Source organism: Lycorma delicatula, chromosome 4, assembly GCF_047948215.1.
Source record: "Lycorma delicatula isolate Av1 chromosome 4, ASM4794821v1, whole genome shotgun sequence".
Taxonomy (NCBI): domain Eukaryota; kingdom Metazoa; phylum Arthropoda; class Insecta; order Hemiptera; family Fulgoridae; genus Lycorma; species Lycorma delicatula.
The window spans coordinates 75153341-75172380 of NC_134458.1; the positions used below are offsets into that span (position 1 = coordinate 75153341).

Genomic DNA, 19040 nt, shown 5'->3' on the forward strand with positions numbered 1-19040 from the left:
TTTGTTGTCGTTTGTTGGACTTATTGTTCGGTCTTGTTGTTATTAAAATATTGGATAATTTTATTTTCTGAGAGAAATGATGTTCACTATACATACAATTATCTTTGTTGAACAGAGGTTAGGTGTCAATTGTAGGCGTGAATCTCAATTTCAGTCCGCTTGGAGTGCTCAAGTACAACACTATCATCGCTTGGAATGGTTGAAAACCCATATAATTTGATAGAATTCTAATGACAATATGTGATGCTATTTGATTCTATTGTACGATTTTTATCATATATAATTTTTATCGATATTTTTTCATTGAATATTATAGATACTTAACTTATGCTATCAAACACATAAGAACTGAGGTTTTAGAATAAGCAGCAAACTGAAAAGCAGAAAACGATTAACTTTTCATGTATAAAATCCTTCCTTTCCTATTACACCTACTTGTTATTTGTTTAACTAATACACGATTCAATCTGTTTTATTTTTAATAAGTGTAGAAACTAAACTCAGTACTAATAATCTGTGCTGTTTGCTAAAACTTTATGGAAATCGTTAACTGTGATTAATTCTTCATTTTTTTTAATCTGTAGTCGGCTTCATCTTTATTTAATATTACTTCAAATGTGTTTATATCATTCTATACATTTGTGTGTGTTTTTTTCTGAATTCGGAGAATATTAATGATTTTTATTTCTATTTATTTCAGCCATGTTGTTGTAAGGGAAGATGAAACTTAACGACGGAGTGTAATGTAAGGAGTGGCCGGTCGACCATGCAACAGCTTCAAGAAAAGCTTCAGATGAATTTGATTCAGCAAACTCAACTGGTTCAGCTTGGTGACAAAAAAAAGAGCTCTGAGGCTCTTCAGCAGATGGCCTTTCAGCAGCAGCAGTTGGTGCACCATTTGCAGTTATCGCAAAGACAATACGTTCTGCAACACGGAATGGGACTCCAGCCTACAGCTGCTGTCCTCTCTCACGCGCAACAAGCTAAAATGCAACATATCGGTGGAGGTATGTTTTTATTTATTTTTGTATATTAATTTTCGTAAAAAAAAAAAAGTTGATTTTATATTTTATTTATCAGATTATTAGGTCGCTTTTTTGTTATTACTGTAAGGGAATTCATCTAGTGTTTCCTTACTTTGATATATATTGCTGGTTCAGTCAGGGGAAAAATATATAATTTATAATTACTGTTATTTAAATTAATTTTTAAAGTTTCATTTTAAATACAGTTTTGTTCTTTGATTAATTTATCAAATCAAGATTAATACATACACATATATATATATATATTAATCTTTTGTCTTCCATACGGGTTATGGAATACTTACAATCTGATTCCATTTTTTCCCCAGTCGAATCCTGACTATTCTAGGCGTTTTTAAATTAATTTTTCTTTTTTTAGTTTTGATGTTAAAAATTAATTGATGTTGGTTCAGTACCATGGTACACAATTATATTTAGGGAAGGGGAAGCTAATTTTGCTTGATTGAAAGAAAATAAAGTATAGATATTCGGTATGATGTTCCACTAAGGACCAGGATGTAATCCAAGCGCTGTTCATCTGTCTTGTGTCATGGTTTGCTTGTTAGTGCAGATGGAAATATGATATCGGATGAAGATTTTATATTTGAATTTTAGTAGAAGGTGGTCATATTTTTTCTAAAAATTTAGCTTTATTTAGATCTCAACTATCAAATTACAGAAGCAAACTTTAAGCGTTTAATTAATCGCAATCGTAGTATTTAAAGCGACGGAATAGTAATTGTTTTCACTGTTGCTTTATTTAAAGTTCAAAAACTTTATTGACGTAAATATAATGAAAAATAATATTCATTTCTGTTTAAATTTCTTAAAATTTTAAAATAGATGCATGGATTTTTAAAAAAATGACTTCCAAAAATAGTTCCTTGCTAACTGATTTCGGTGAAGCGTAATCATTTTTTTGATAAATAAAATTACTTTAAAAATTACAAAAGAACTTTTAGAAAAGTTATTCGCAATCCAAAAGAATTTATAACATAATTTAATTACGATAAGTCTAATCGTAATTTGAATAAAACCGTTTCGAATATCATTTTAAATTAAAGTGATTTTACTAAAAAGCAACCGCATACGGTTATAAAAAATACTTATTCCGTTATTACGACTCCCATAAATTAATAAATCTGAAAGATTTAATAAGTTTTTCTGACACTACCGATGACAATAACGATTATCTTTCTCAAACTAGGTGATTCAATACGAACCATTAAATTGTTAATTCATTATTTTTATTTTATTTCAATTTCTTTAAAGTTTAATCGTGCATTTTCCATAAAAAAATGATTTTAAAAGTAGTTCATTTTTTTTTCTTTTACCTTGAATAAGAAATCCAACAATTCCAATTTGAGTGTTGGGAATGTTTAAAACATCCAATATTATTCCCTCTACGTAAGAAAAATTACCTCAGTAAGAAAATCTTACTTTATCTATGAAGTTACAGACCGGTTTTTCTGTTAACCCTATTTTATAAATTTGGAAAAATTATGCAAATAATCTTTTAATTTTGTTAAAAAAAAAATAGTGTATCGACAAATTTTTAGTACGGTTCTAGACGGAATTTAAAATAAATCGATAAAAAATTACATTTTCTATTATTTTCTGATCTCAGTAAAACGCTTGATTAAGTTGTTCCGCACTTGTCGCTTTGTAAAACCTTAATTATTATAACATAACGTATTTAGGAAAAGCTTACAGTTTTGAATAGATGTGAAGTAAATAGTTCAAACGATGTTAAAATCTATCGTACAACATTTTGAATTGTAAGCGCTACTGTCTGTCATAATACTCAAAAAAAAGTGTCTTAAGAGGCTGGAGTTGCTGTCGGTTAGATCAGGAAACGCAAATCTTACTGACACATGTACAAGTTATAATACGGTATCTTCCACGTGAGATCGCGGTAAGGGCGAACAGTTGCTTTTTATAACTACGTTGTTTCCCCCTCCTCTCTCTCATGAGAGTTCAAATGGGTTTTTAAAAATGATAATGTGAATTATATGTAAAAATAGTACTGTACCGAATCGGTCTGCTTCACCGTGTTTATTAGACTAGGACTATATATTAGGGCGCATGATTTTATGATTTATAGTCAAAGTTGTTTAATTTTCTTTAGCGAAATAAAATTAAAATAAACAAAGAAATATATATTATGTCAAGAATTTTCGAAAAAACTGTACGAGTATCATCGGATGCGGGTTGTATTAACGGGTTAATCGTATGCTCACAGTTGCGGGGAGTTTTACGTCAATAAAGTAATATATTCTTTCCTTTGTTAACAAGAAGAAACACGCGATAACACTTTTATATATACCATAAATTATTAACGACTAAATTTCATATTTATATGTTAACTTGTATTTCTCCCGTCAAAATTCCTTTAGGCCACCTAACTTCATAGATGTGGGCTTTTTCCTAGGAACTGTTACTAATTAATTAATCACCGTTTAGTAATCGCTTTACTGTTAAAATTAAACTTTAAATTTTACTAAGCTTTAAATTTTTTAAGTTTAAAGGGAGGATACGGCCTACTAGACCCTAGTTAAGTATGGATCTGCTGTTCTCATGACAGTCTTAGGACTAAAATTGGGCTTTAATTAATAAAATTAAATGTAATACATTTTGAGTTAAATATAACTCGATAAATTCTCCTCTTCTTTAGGCGGCTAGTCTGGTTTGCAGTTAACAAGCCTTCATCGTTAATGCCGGTTAGTTTGTTCACCGAATCGAGTGCTTACGTAAAATTTTGCTGGATCCACCTTCACAGAAATTCCGCCTTTATTGGAAGGCCGGTTCCCTCCTCCCTGGCCGTAAAATTCCTGGGTGATGCAGCTTCTAGCGTCTACCCGAAAAGAGAGTAGGGCAACCAAACGTCAGATGTCTATTCGACTGTACCGATTCTTCACAGGCTTAAGATTCTTCAGCCGCTAAGCAAAACCTTTTTAAATACCGGATAAAATTTACCGTCACTCTTTCAAAAATTTTAGAGGCATACAAACTCGCCAAGTCCGGTTGAATTCTTATTCAGACCTTCTCTTAATTGTAGTACTCTGTTCTTTCTACCAAGATTACAAGATTATGCTCTAATTTTTGTTTCTGAATATTTTTAGATTTTTTGGAACTAATTATACAGTTCCTTCATCGATACTAAAATTCTGACCATTCGTTTTGTTTTGTTAATACTTTTATTAGTGATTGGCGATTAAGATTTTTTAAAATATCCCTAGAAACTTGTGTTTCGTTAATAATATTACAATAAATAATTTGGGTAAGTAAAAATAAATACGTATATCCTAAAAAATAAAATATAGCAAAAAGTAACAAAATTTATAATTTTATTTTAAATTAAAATATAAAATTATTATTAGCCGTATATCTTTATCTACTTATTTTCTTATCTAAGGAAAAATAATAAAAAACAAAATTCTAGAATGATTTGTTATATTAGTAAAACTATTTTCACAGATTCAAACCGCGCTAAGGAACTATGTCATAAATCGTAGTTCAAAAAACATGAATTGACCGTATTTTTGTCTATTTGAAAAGTAAGGAAACTATTATTTTCAGCCTTATTATGACTACTTTAGAAAAATTTAATAATAAAATCAAATTACAAATTAATTGGTTGAAACAATATTAAATGGAGAAGGAAGTTTCCTCCTGATTGATACGATTTCAAAATTATTTTCACTTTGATAAAACCTCATTTAGAAAAATGTAATATTTTATTAAAAAAAAAAAAAAAATGTATCCGACGATAATCTTTAGGGGTAGGAGTGTGTTTCTCCCAAAAATATTTTTTTCAAAAATTCTTAATTTAGAGTAAATTGATCTTGATAAATAATCGAGTGATTTGTACAAGTAAAATTTATGGTAAGTCAAACCCTTTTGAGATACCGCGATTCAAAAAGGACTTTAAAAGTATATAAAGATTTATTTAGATAACTTATAGATTCGGTTGAGGTCTTATTTCATAGCAAACACACCATATAGCTATTTTACATAACTATGCTGTGCTTTTCTATTTCATAGCAAAATACATAGTCAAAACGTAGTTCATTAGTACCAAATTCGGCCACCAGCGCTATCACTAGTGTTGCTAAAAATGGATACATTTAATGATGCGGAACGTGCTCGCTGTGTGTTTTAGTTTCACGATTTGCAATCAACAACTGTAGTTCAACATAATTTCGTAGACAGTACGATAGGGAGTCTCCTAGTAGGCGTACAATTTACTCGTGGCACCAAACCTTCGCTGAGACAGGTTGTTCTGTTAAACATACAAAATCATCAGGCCGCCTACGCCTCCCTGAAGCTGCTGTGGAAAAACTCAGAGAGAACTTTACACGTAGTCCGAACAAACCAACTCGACGTGCGTCACCTGAGAATGGCATTCCACAAACGACTGTTTGGCGCGTACTACGTAAACGATTGCACTAAACATACAACTAACCGTGGTTCAACACATTACAGATGACAACACTGTTGGCCGGCTGAAGTTTTTTTGTGGAAATGATGGATATAATTGCAGACAACGATACATTATATACGATGTATTTTTAGTGATAGTCAACATTTCACATCAGTGGCAAGGTGAACGCTCATAATTGCCGAATATGAGGTAGCGAAAACCCTCATGAAACGTTGCAGCACATTCGTGACTGCCCTAAGGTCAGTGTTTTTTGTGCCCTAAGTAACCAAAGACTTACAGCCTGTTCATTTACCAGGCTTCTTTGATATCGTTTTTCTGGACATGTTTCAAAATGTTCTAATTCCTCAGTTAGTCGATGATGACCAAGATGGACTCCATTACTATCAGCAAGACGGAGCACCACTTCACTACCCCCAAAAAATCCGAGATTTTCTTGATACTCGATTCCCAGATCGGTGGATCAGTCATAAGGACCAATCGCATGGCCATCTGGCTCCTTAGATTTGACCCCGCTAGAATTTTTCTTGTGAAGTTTCATTAAAAATAGGGTCTATGTACCACCCTTGCCTGCTGATCTTGTTGAGCTATGACTTCGAATTAAAGCCGCAGCTGCAGAGGTAACGCTCGACTTGCTGGCTACAGTATGGAATGAAATCAACTTCAGGTGAGATTTATGTCACATTACAAATAGAAGCCATATCAAACCAACTTGAATTTTTGGTGACAAACTTGATGTGTTTTTCTGTGAAATGAGACCTCAACCGAATCTGTTTATCTCAAAAAATATTTATATGCTTTTAAATTCCTTTTTGAATCATCTAGCACGCTGTCAATATACCTGTTCCCATTAATGGCGCCTATTTTATGTTTTAATTAAATATAATTAATATATCTAATGCATTATCATAACATATTTTACAGAAATAGTAAAACCGTTCCCGTGATAGAGAACCAAACATTCCAATCTTTTTACACTCCTCCGTACGTATAGAATTATAGAATTTTGTAATCAAGTTTTTGATATTATTGAACTTTGGGGATGTCAACAAAGAAATACAAAAATCCGGGGATGGTACTTTTTAATAATAATAATAATAATAGTAATAATTTTTTTTAGATGGCCTCCACATCAACCGTTATAGCCATCCCGACCAGTTGAAAACTTTAAAGTTCTATACTTGACCTATCAGGGAAGAAATATTAGCAACAAAACTATTCTAGTAAAAAAAAAATATTCTCAAAAAAAAAACAAAAAAAAACATTGACTTAGAAAAAAAAATCACTAATCTAAAAGACATAAAAATAAATTATTCCGCGCAATTTCTATTCAATTTCTTTATAAAATTTCTTCAAGCAGCCTCCTCTTGAATTAAATATATCCACGTCACTTTGTCTATGTACTGTACAATATTAAAATCTCGGACACATTTCTCAAGCGGACTCAACCCTCCAGTATCTTCATAAACGACGTCCCTTCTTACATTTATGTTTGGGACTTGAATTTCAATCTTCGAAACATAAACGTTGATATAACAATCGAACATTGAATATATAAACATTATGTTATATGTAACCCTTCTCTTTTGTAAAGTGAAGATGCCCACCGTTTGACAATCCTCTTCATACGATGGACTCCTTTCATACAATCCTCGATAGTGTAGCGCCGAAAGCAACTGCTTCTATCTTTTTTTTAGTGCAGTCACTATTGTAATGAAATAATAATAATAGTTTCCCTCCGTTATATAATCTTGTAAAGTCAAAAAGTTTTCTTGTCTTAAATTAACATTTTATTTTTTTTAATGTTATACTTTTATAAATTCTAATGATAACGATTGTTAATAACTGATAAATAGGTAAAATGCGTCTATAAATAGCTATAATGAAAGCGTGCAGTATCGGAGAAAAATATTGTGAAAAAGATGGTCATTAGCATACGATCCAGTCAAAGAGTACTACAGAATGTAATTTATTAAAAACAAAAAATTTCTCGTAATTTCCCATTTAAATCGCTGGAGTTATACCAGTCACATTATATGTTTTCCAATGAGTCTGGATCTAACTTATTCGCTTCATTGTAAAGGTAGAAAAATCACTTCATTGTTCCGACTCAATCTCATTCATTACTGAAATTTTTATTCCAAAACCTATTACGTAGGTGGTTGTCTGAGTTAGCCGATCGATCGCACTTCGTATGTCGTAAATTTATTAATTTTAAAGTAATGAATCAACTTAATCAAGAAAAAATACTGTTAAAAAAATGAATTTTATTTTTTCATGCCTTTTACATTCATTAAAAGATAATAGTTCAATTTATTGTTGTTAATAAGCGTTAAAAATATCTTTGAAGAGTTTAGAAACATAGAATTGGATTTTTTCAGTTTCAACTACCAAATATGAATGACGTTGTTATCTTGCATTAATAAAAAAAAAAAACTGCGGATAAAATTTCTTTAAAATCTTACGGGTAGGATGTATTGAAACAAGCTTTTTCCTTTTTTATACTTTACTGTAGACCAGTTAGATTTTTACAAATATATTGAGACTTAAAAACGAAATTAATGAATCCATGATATGTGGAATATCGACCGCCTGACTTCCCAAGCGGATAATTTTATTTTAATCGAATTAAATATGTTTTACATTTACAAAAATGGAGGCTAAAAATGATTGCATTAAAAGAATAAAATTTAAAAGAATATTACTCAACATTTTGATGAAATTTTAGATTAAGTATCCCAGCCGATCGGTAGTCGTTTTCAAGAACCTCGACATATTGATTTAGATTTACTTGCTTTTTTTTTGTTACACTGCGTACATAATAACTTTTTTTTGTATGGAAAGTGATAGAATGCAACAAATGAAATGTTTTCATTAATTTAATTGATAAATGAAGTAGTGAATCCATGGTAGAGTATACAAAATCACGACTACTCAACTGTCCTGGTATTTCAGTAAAACTGTAAAAATGTAACATTATTTTTTTTTTTTAAAGAGTTAGGCTGATAGATTCGATTAAATATACCAAAGGAAAGGAATTTTAAGAAAATATTTTTTGGTAGTTTTTGATTATGCATTCCAGCCAACGAACGGTAGGGATTACGAAATCAAATATCTTAATTTAAAATTCCATACCTTTTTCATTCTACTTTAGATAAAAATCAGATTGGAAACATAAAAATTTGGTAAAACTATATGAAATGCATCAAAGTTGAGAAATTATTGTTGCATTTTTCATTATTCTCATGATATATGAAAAGCCGACCGCTCCGACTACCCAGGCAGACCATTTTTGTCTTTACCAGATCTTAAAACCCGTTACATTTCCTTTTAAAATCTATAAAAAGTAATAGGTTATAAAAAATTGAATCAAATTAATAAGATTTTAAGAAAATATTTTAACTTTTTTAGAGTTTTAAATTATCCGTTCCAGCAGGTGGTCGAGATCAAGTAACTAAAATTATGGATTTCAATTTCCCTCCGTTATTTTTATTCTGCTGTGAAGTGTATACGATAATATTATTCAGCTATAAAAAGTTACAGAATGAAACAGATTAAAATATATATAAATTTTAACTTTTGTAAGTAATTTAACTTAAATACGAAAGAAACTAATTCGTGATAAATAAAATTTTCGACCGCCCTACACTTGGGTAATCTGGTTTACTTTAATTTTATTTTAAAAATGACTCTTGCTGTTCAAAACCTTATAGAAAACGATTCCCGACCAATAAATTAATATATATATATATATATATCTGAAATGAAACGACTAGCACTAGGTAGGAAATCTTGGAAAGCTGCATCAAACCAGTCAAATGACTGAAAACAAAAAATAAACAAAAAATATATATATATATATATATATATAGATACAAATACAGTATATATATATATACAGATACAGATACAAAAAATGTCTGCTGTGGTAGTCAATAATTCATCGTAACGTTGTACATCACGGATGCGTTAACTTCAAATAAGACTTGAATTATCGATAGAATTAATAAAAATTGATAAATGTTGTAGGTCAGCCCTTTCCGGTTAAAAATAATATCATTTTAATATCAGTAGTATTTATAATCTTGATAAATATAGAGAAAGAGTGGTAGGGTTTTTATATTGACTGCCGCTTGGGTTGATTGTGTTTTATCACTGCTTGCATATATAGCTGATAATATTTTCTTATAGTTTACTGGATTTTTTTTTAATAGGCAGAAGCCTTTTCGTATATATTTTATTACTTAATTTAAAAATTGATTTAAAGTTCTGATGAATTAGTTGGTTACTGCGAGTTTGTATGTCATGAATTAATTTTAAATTACTTCTAAAAATGTTTATTAATATTGTTGCTTAATTTTTTTGGATTAAATTTACATCTAATTAAAAAATTATTTAATGTACTTATTAATGTTTATTTATTTATTTTCTTAGGTCATTATTTTTTTCATTTTTTTTGTACGGTGGACTCATTTTTAAAAAAATTAAAAGCGGATTATTGTTAAATTCAATGTAATATATATCAGTTTTAGAGAAAATTAAGTTTATTTATTTGTTACAGATATTTTTTAGTCGTAACTTTGGTAACATTTTTTTAATAAAGGATCCTGGCAATCATGTTGGTCGATGGTCCTAACTGGACTTTAAACAATCGCACATATCCAATAGACATTTATGTAATGGTATTTTAAGAGTGGTTTTTACATATTTAAGCAAAGTGAATCGATTTCAAATACTGGTCAAGTGACGGTTATACATTTTACAGGCATAAAATCCATTTGGCAAATTATATTATTTAACATCTTTACTTTAGAAAAGTTTTTACAAAATTTATTGAAGCCTTATAATCACATGAACCTTTTGCATTTCTTTTTTTAATTAAAAAATAACAAAATCTGGATAATCTCACTTATTTAAAAAACATTAATTAAAATGTCAGTTATAATGTAGTATAAAGATTCATACTATATTTTTTTTTTTTTTTTTTTTTTAAAGTGTAGGGTGTGGTATAATAACTTACGTTTTTACTATTTAGTCGCGAAAAATTAAGGTTAAAAATTAAAATTTTGGTAAATTAAAGTTTTATTGTTGAAATGGTTAAAAAAATAGCATGCTGTAACACACTAAAATTTTGTCAAAAACCTTACCTCCTAACTCACCTTCAAAAGGGTGAAAAAGCGTTTTTTTTCAAACCTCTCATGAACTATTAATTTTAGCAAAAAAAAAAAAAAACAGTAAAATTTTACAAAATCTCATATGTTTTGTGTCTCATGTGGTTAAACATTGATCGAGATGTAATTTTTTTTAAGAAAGCTAGTGTTTTTAGCTTTTTAAGCTTAAAACTAAGAGACTTAAGCAAAAAAAAACACTACATGCTATACTGAAAGTTTACTTAATTCCTTTAATTTAAAACCTATATCATCTCTTTAAGTTATAAATTACCCTAAACGTGTAAAAACCTTTCTAAAAAGTTTTTGATTTTAAACCAGTATTGTTAATTAATTTGAAGTTTTAATCAATCAAAAAATAATACAGAACCATTTTTAGTTCTTAGTTGTCTAGATCAATGATTTACGAGTAAAGAAACAAATTTTAACTTATAAAAATGATAATTTTTTGTACATAATTTGATATTAATAATTATGTTTATAACAGTTGAATCAACAATCATGTTGTCTGTTGAACTGGATGAAGGTAGTCTGCTAATCAGGTTTGTTGAATACAATTTCTGAATGTCCTGGAAAATTCAATGCACAGAATGGCCAGAATATTATAGAATAATCAAGGTCAAATATGCGAGGCAGATATTGTTGTGTAGGCAATATGTTCTTGAAGATACAGAGCAAGCTGGTAGATTCCACTTACATATGGTGTCAATTCTTTAATGAAGAATAAGGGAAGAAAGAAGATCTTACTCAGGATACAAAATTTAGAAAGGTATAGAAAAAATTACTGACAGTTGCTGTTTGTCAGTAGTAGAAAAATGGTTAATTTTAGTGGCCTTGATACTCTTGACTATCTTTGGTAGTGTCCCTAAATTCCACAACGCAGAACATGAACTACTGTTTTCATCTGATGGGACCATGATAGAATTATATTGTTGAAGCAGTTTGTGTAATATAGAATGACCGTCTTTGTGCATCTGTGTCGATGGCCAGTTTTCTGCATTCTATTTGTTGTTCTGGCTTGTAATTTTATTTAAAAAAGTAAGATATTAAATAAGTAAGGCTAAATACCTTTTTTATATCTGATTGTACACTGTATGTTAAATCATACATTCAAATTATTTGTTTATTCTGTACAATTAGAATTAATTTTCACAAAATTTACGTAACTCATTACAGTATGTAAATATATAGCATTATGAATAATTTAAATTTCATTACCCAAATTTCAGTCGCAATAATTTCCTTAGCGATTACATTTCTTAATCGATCAGTCAAAAATTAAAAAGTGTTTTCTTAATTAATTAAAAAAAACAATTAAATCAAAAAGTAAATTATAAACTTTCTTTATAATTAATAACTTTCCAATGAATACAGCCCGTTTAGAACAAATTTCAAAGTTTTAGTCCTTCAATAAAAAGGTATCGCTTCTAGTGAAGTACATAAGTTGATAGAAATAATAGTACAAATAGGAATTGTAAATAATCCATTTATAAATAATTATAGAAAAATTAAACTCATTAAGACTTTAATTAATTATTTAATAGTACTTTAACAAAGTAAAAAAGGAAAGTATTTATAATATTTTAATAAAAAACAATATAGATTATATTTAATGTTTATTTTCTTTAACAATTTAACTTCCTTTTAAATGCTCAACAGTTGAGTAAAAATGATTATTGATTAATAAAAAAAAAGTGTTGAAAGTTTTTTTAAGTTCTATAAGCGTCTTTATTAGTCTTAACTCTTCGGGTAAGTTGTTATGTATTTTTAAACCTGCTGCTTCTACAAGGCCCTTCAATGGTAGAATGGGATTTCATTAAAAGGTTATTTTTTGAATTGTTTCGCAGTGAAATAATATCTGATGTTAATGTTACGGAAATTGTTTTGAATTATATTAATTCAGAAAACTGGTGTTTATTATCATTTACACCGATGGAGTAGATAATTTTTGTTCTATATAACGTATGGAAATTTTTAATTCTTGCTATCAGAAAGTCCACCAGTAAGCCATGTCATGTCTGAACTTTGTTACTGTGAGTGAAATAATTTTTTTAGTTATCAGTTCAGATAGGATCAACGATTTGTTTTATGTAAGATATATATTTTTTAATTTTATTTGTTTATTTTTTTGTTATAAATAAAAAAATCTTATTTATCAAATATTTGTTTACAAGTAGGATATGCCAAAAGACATGAGACTAAAGCCTTTAAATATGTTTATGTTTTTTATTTCATCTGTCAGGTGTAAACTAATTTTTTAACAGAATCTTTTTTCAGATTCTTCCATAACACCATGACATAATGTCACTGTTTACATACCAATAAGTAAAAAAGGATATACTAAATGACCATCTACACATAAAATTTTGTAACTTTTACTTTAATCAACTCTTCATAATACAAATTAAATTAATTGTTATAATTATACTTAAATAAAAATTAATAATGTGACAGGAGTGAGCCAAGGCGATATGGTTTCATTATGGAATAACTTCCCAATTGATAGCCCAGATTTGGAGCAGAAACAGTCTGTTGAAAAGCAACCATCTGCAATTAGTAGTGAGTATTGAAGATAATAAATTGATTGTTGTTTTTTTTTTAAAGTAAACATAATAAATTTATCTATGAAAATCTTAAAGAGGACTTAAAATCAGCAGTTTATTAAAATAGTCAGGCTATCTATGATGATTTAATTTATAGGTATAAACTGTAATGTATATATATATATATTTTTTTTGCAACATAATAAAGGTAAAATTCATTCTGGTCTAACATATAAAAGACTAATTTTTTATACAATTAGTATTATTTATCTATATTTTAAAAAGTAACATAAAATAAACATTATAAATGTCAGTAGAATTAAGTGATTAAAATAAATAATTTTATTTGTATGACTTAGTTTTCATTAATAAATAATAATCAAAAAACACTCTATGTCAGAAGAATAAAATGCCAAATCTAAAATAACATCAGGCATAACTATGAAATGTCGTAAAATATAAATGTGTGGAAAATGACCTTTTAAACAACCTGTCTTTTCTATAACAGTAACAACAATGTTGATAACAATAGTAATAATAAAGGTTTATGTACTACACTACTATAACTGAAATGAATAAACAGCTATCAAAGCAGTCAAACTGGATTTTGTTGAGATAATTTTATGACATGTTGATCAATTATAATTGTTTTTATCCTAAAATACTTTTAGTAAATATTTAAATACTTTTACGATAACATAGACATGAAATTCAGATAAATAAACCTGAATGTTAAAATGTTATCTTACCTTTTAATTTATGCTAAAGTTTTGAGGAAAATAAGTTTTTTTTTAATTATAAGTCAAATGTTTAAATTAAGTTATGTTAAATGATGAAACAACCTTGCAATTAAATTGTCAAATTTGAAAAAATGACAGATCACAGTAAATTAATGAAATTGATGGATATGTCTATGGTATTTTGGTACTTAGTTTTTACACTCTGTGTATGTAAGATTAATGCATGTTTGTGTTATAGGTCATCTCCTTATGTAAATGAGTATGTTTTGTGTTATTATATACAAATTATCTTTATTCCATTATACTAATATCTGTTTATGCAATAGCAGGTCTTCTTGCTTCTATGGGAATCAACAGAAGAGACTGCCTTAATGGAAGTGGGACGTCATCTCAAGAAGAACCAAGTTCTGAGCCCAGTGGGGAAAAAGTTCATCTACTTTTTGGGCATGGAGTTTGTAAATGGCCAGGCTGTGAAACCGTCTGTGATGACATTCAAGCTTTTTTCAAGTATAACCAACCATCAATCTCTTAATCTATTTATGCATTAACTTAATATAAATAACTTTTAATTATATCTATTTGTAAGGTTGTTATAAAAGTATACAAGAATTCTATTTATTGATTTTAGTACTGTTAAAAATCATTATGATTAAATTAGTTATTCAATTAATTTTATATTTCTTACCTTCATTTATTCCTAGATGGTTTTTCCTATTCTGTAGCAAACCACTTAATAATTTTATGTGTTACATTATATACTGAACTCATCATCATGTTTTATTTATTTGCCGATGATTCCCAGTTCATATATCTGTAGAAGCGTAAAACATAATTCATACTTAGAAGATTCAGAAAAATCTACAGTTGTTTTCTGTGAATATTATAAAATGACCATGAAAATGAAATAAAATTCTTTTTTATTTTGCAAATTAAAAATAAAACTGTTATAATGTGTATTAAAAAAGGCTCATAGAAATGATGGAAGATAAGATTTTTAACCTTTTGTCTATTCTGGGGTGTATAGTTTTCACACATTTACAACTCTTGATGCATGAGATATTGTTTCCCTTTTGTTGGAATGAAAATGACCATTTGTCAGTGTGTTTATATTTGAGATAGCTTACACATATTATCAGCATTTATTATTATAAAAAAGGCATTATTATCTTCAGCAAAATATTTTAATTTCTAATTGGAAATCTTTAGAGTTTTATTGGAAGTTACTCCCTATCAATAAAAACAGAGTACAAATGATACATTTTTTGTACAGAAAGATGTATATTAATTTACTTTATCTTTTCCAGTCTTATGGTTGACACATATAAAGCATCTGAGAAACAAGCAGCAGTAATATCTCTCAGAGTAATGTTATTCACTGCACAGCTAGTTTCCATGGTGAATTTGAGTGAAGTTATTACTTGTAGGGCTGAATGTCAGCTACATTTTAATGGGCCTGCCATGCCAATATGAAGAAGTATTTTTACCTCACTGAATTAGACTTCAAGAAACCACCTTATTCCTCACATTCTGAGTAATTCCTGCAACAGATGATTTTTATTTACAGGGAATGGTTCTACTTTTTTTGAGCAGTGACTGATGACTTATATTTGGTCACTTGCAACCTTTTTGGTCATATTATTTGGCATTCATACATTACATAGCTAAGTGTATAGAAATTTATAAATTTTATTTATTTTGACAGAACAGTGATAACATTTTAAGTTTGATAAGGATAGCTTCGTTCTAGTGGATTCAAAGTCAAATTGATTATCATTTTTTAAAAAAGAAAGTTGAAATGTTAATTATTTACTATGTTGTACTACATTACACGGTGACCAGCTGATGTAAAAGTCAGCACACTACCATTTATATAAACACAATTCTGTATCATCTGGTCATGCGATTCCTGATTCCAGACTTTTTTCTTATCATTATTTGAATCCTATTCTTCACTAAATTCCATGTATAAAATAAAGCATTTTCACACCGTTGAGGTTTAGATGTTTATTTGAGGACTGATTTCCATTGAAATCATATGTATATTTCTAGTTTTGATAAAGCAAGAACCAGTTCTGCAGGTTAAAAGTTTTGAGTTTAAATATAATTATCATTCAAGTCTCTTTTTTGTTTTTCTATTATTATTTACTTTTAAAAGCATTCATGTCCTAGAGTTCTATGATTCAATATTTTTGTTGCTTCGATTCTTTTCATTTTGTCCGATTGTACTATTTCATTCTTTGTCTTAAGTATTTATTTAATTTTTGTTATTATTGGGCATATTTAAAGTGGAGCACTTGAATTTGAACCTAAAGGAGAGATAGATATTCTTATCATAGTCTCCCAACAACTTGAAAAAGGAGGCATTGGTGGATGATCTTGATGAGCACAGATTGAGAGAGGAATCAGTTCTTTTAAGAGAATTGAGTGAAGATGTTTTCTCTGGGCAATACAGATCTCTGCATTTCGCTTGACAGTCCCAACAAGTGCTACTATTGTAGGAGCTTCCATCATTGTCAAACTCATACAATTTCCCATAATTTAGATGTTGCTATGTGTCCCACCAGGTCGGATTCCAAATTGGAAGAGAAAATCAATGACAGTGATGGTTTTTTTCCATAAAATCAAGAAAAAGAAGGTGGTTAAGGGCTCTTAAGCCCCCTGAAGTCCCTTGTCTTTGCAAAATCATTGCTTTATGCAGCATCATTTTAGATCAGCTTACCAGATGACTTCTGTGGCAAGATTAGGGAATCCTCTTCCATCTGTAATTTATGAAGCAGAGGCTCTAACTAAGAATTTTACACCTGAGAACCATGTTTTCATTTATGGTAATACGAATGCCATTGATATGCTGTTGGGGCACAGTTCCTCCCTATTTTGACAAAGATCGAAAAGTTGGATCATCATACATGACTACACTGACACTTTTGCAGGTTCAACCATTGTTAAAACAACCCAAAGTGAATGATTGCATAAAGAGACAAATTCAAATGCTTCAGTGTTTCTGTATGGATTCAATTATGGATCTCACGTGCCATATATATGCACGTCACATGTTAATTTTAATAAGATAATTTTCAAACTTTTTGTGCAGATTACAATCATAACTGTCATTTATTAATGAAACCATTCGATAAGTTAATGATTACTGTTATTTTTTTAAGAGGGTGATCAATCAAGATTAATTAGAAATTTGAGAACTTTATTATCAGAAACAATTGGGGAATCGATTTATCAGAAGCAATCTGGAAATAATGACAAAACTAGCTTTGTTGAGAAATATTGCAATTCTTTTAATGTTTTTTCAGAAGGTTGATTTAGCTTGTCTTTTAAACAAAACAGGGAACATTTAAACACTGAAAGAAAGATTCATGGAATATTAATGGAATTGTAAAATGCAACTTTATACTGAGGAATCTCTGTGAAACGTCAAAATATGATTTATTTATTAACTTTCAAAATTGTTTGAAAAATTATAAACAATTTTATACTAAAGTTATCGCATCTTTATGAATAACTAATCTTTTATTAGATTAAAATATATTATATTAATGGTAATTCAAACAATAAAGTGAAAACTATCTAAGAAATTATTAAAGGTGGAATTGGACTTGGAAATAAAATGTTTGATAACTTCACCAAGAATAAAAAGGACTCAACTTTTGTTATCTCATCTCCTATTCTTATAATACAGGAATTTAATAAATTCTTTCCCAGTATTTGAAATAACAATAATATTAATCTATTTCAAACAAAGGCATTCACCTAAAATTGTTTTGTTGATGAATCAGTATTTTTATTTCCTGTTGATACCCAGAAAGTTAAAACTTGCATTTTGAATATATGGTGTAAACATTCAGTGGGTATTGATTATATCCCTGCTAATAGTTTAAAAGAAGTCATAGATGCTATTATAAACCTGCTTACAAATTTAATTTATGTCACTTTTTGACACATTTTTTTGCCACATTATTTTCCAGCTTTTAGGTAATAGCATTTTTAAATAGCATACATAACAATAAGATTCCCTTTTTGATTTCTGCAACCACAGTAAAGTAGTTGATTTAATTTTGCATTTATTTCTGATGAAACACTAGTTATTACAGTGTCAGTGGGTGCTGCTTACAACTGGTTAAAATATACGATCCATATCAGCAATATAGTAAGCCAAAGTATACCTTATTGTAAAGAAGCAGTTAAAATTTCATTTTTCTATATGACGTAAAACACAGGTCTCCTCGCTTCAGGATATGAAATATGTATTGCCACAAGTAAGTTTTTTCGGTCTCTTGCTATTCTTATTAATGACCTGCCCAAAATCTTAAACTAATTATTATTACCCCCCTCCCAGATTATGTTAAATCACTAGAAAATTCAACATTAACTGTAATTAATAAATTTAAATATGGAAAAAACTGCATTGCATTGTGCTTTTCAGGTAGATGTAGCATTATTAATCTAATATAGAAACATTGTTATATAACATAGATTTTTCACTTGTTATAACAGTTGTATTTCTATTACCTGTAGTGCAAAATTTTGGAGTGTTTTGTTAGATGATAAATTCTTACGGGACAATCAAACTAATTTCATTTGCAACAAAATCAAGCCGTACTGTTTTTCTGTGAAGCATCTTAATAAAACACTATTATTATTAAATATTTATTAAGTCTGCATATATTCCCAAATTCCCTCAAATACAATATCATTTATTGGCTCCTTCAAAAAGCTAGAAGTTTCTAGATGTTTGGCGCCAATAAAAATTAATCTTGTAAATACATTCCTTAGCAAATTAAAATTTTAATTAATAACTAATATCTATATTTATAAACATGCAACTTTTCTAAAAATAAGTCATTTAAAAAAAAAAAAATGTTCACCTGTCAAACCAGACAACAGGACTATTTCGTGTAATTCAACACAATAATTCAGCTTATGAAAAAGAGCTTTGTTGTGTCTTCAATTGACATTTTTAATAAACCAATCACCAATTCAAATAAACCTCCCCATCAATTTATTTAAAATAGAATTGAGATACTTTTTTTCTGAAACAATATTACTCATTCAGATGAATTGTAAGTAATACTAAAGAAAATATCATGTATTTTTAACTCCTCCATTTAATG

General features: G+C 28.8%; 1 protein-coding gene across 1 annotated transcript in view; it reads left to right on the plus strand.

Annotated features, from left to right (window-relative positions):
- The first annotated feature begins 766 nt into the window (after positions 1 to 766).
- Positions 767 to 19040, plus strand: part of FoxP (forkhead box transcription factor P) — a 70369-nt gene continuing 52095 nt past the window's right edge. Inside the window, exons 1-3 of the mRNA XM_075361965.1 lie at positions 767 to 1007; positions 13089 to 13190; positions 14244 to 14424. Of these exons, the coding sequence (XP_075218080.1) occupies positions 767 to 1007; positions 13089 to 13190; positions 14244 to 14424 (524 nt within the window). The remainder of the gene's footprint in view (positions 1008 to 13088; positions 13191 to 14243; positions 14425 to 19040) is intronic.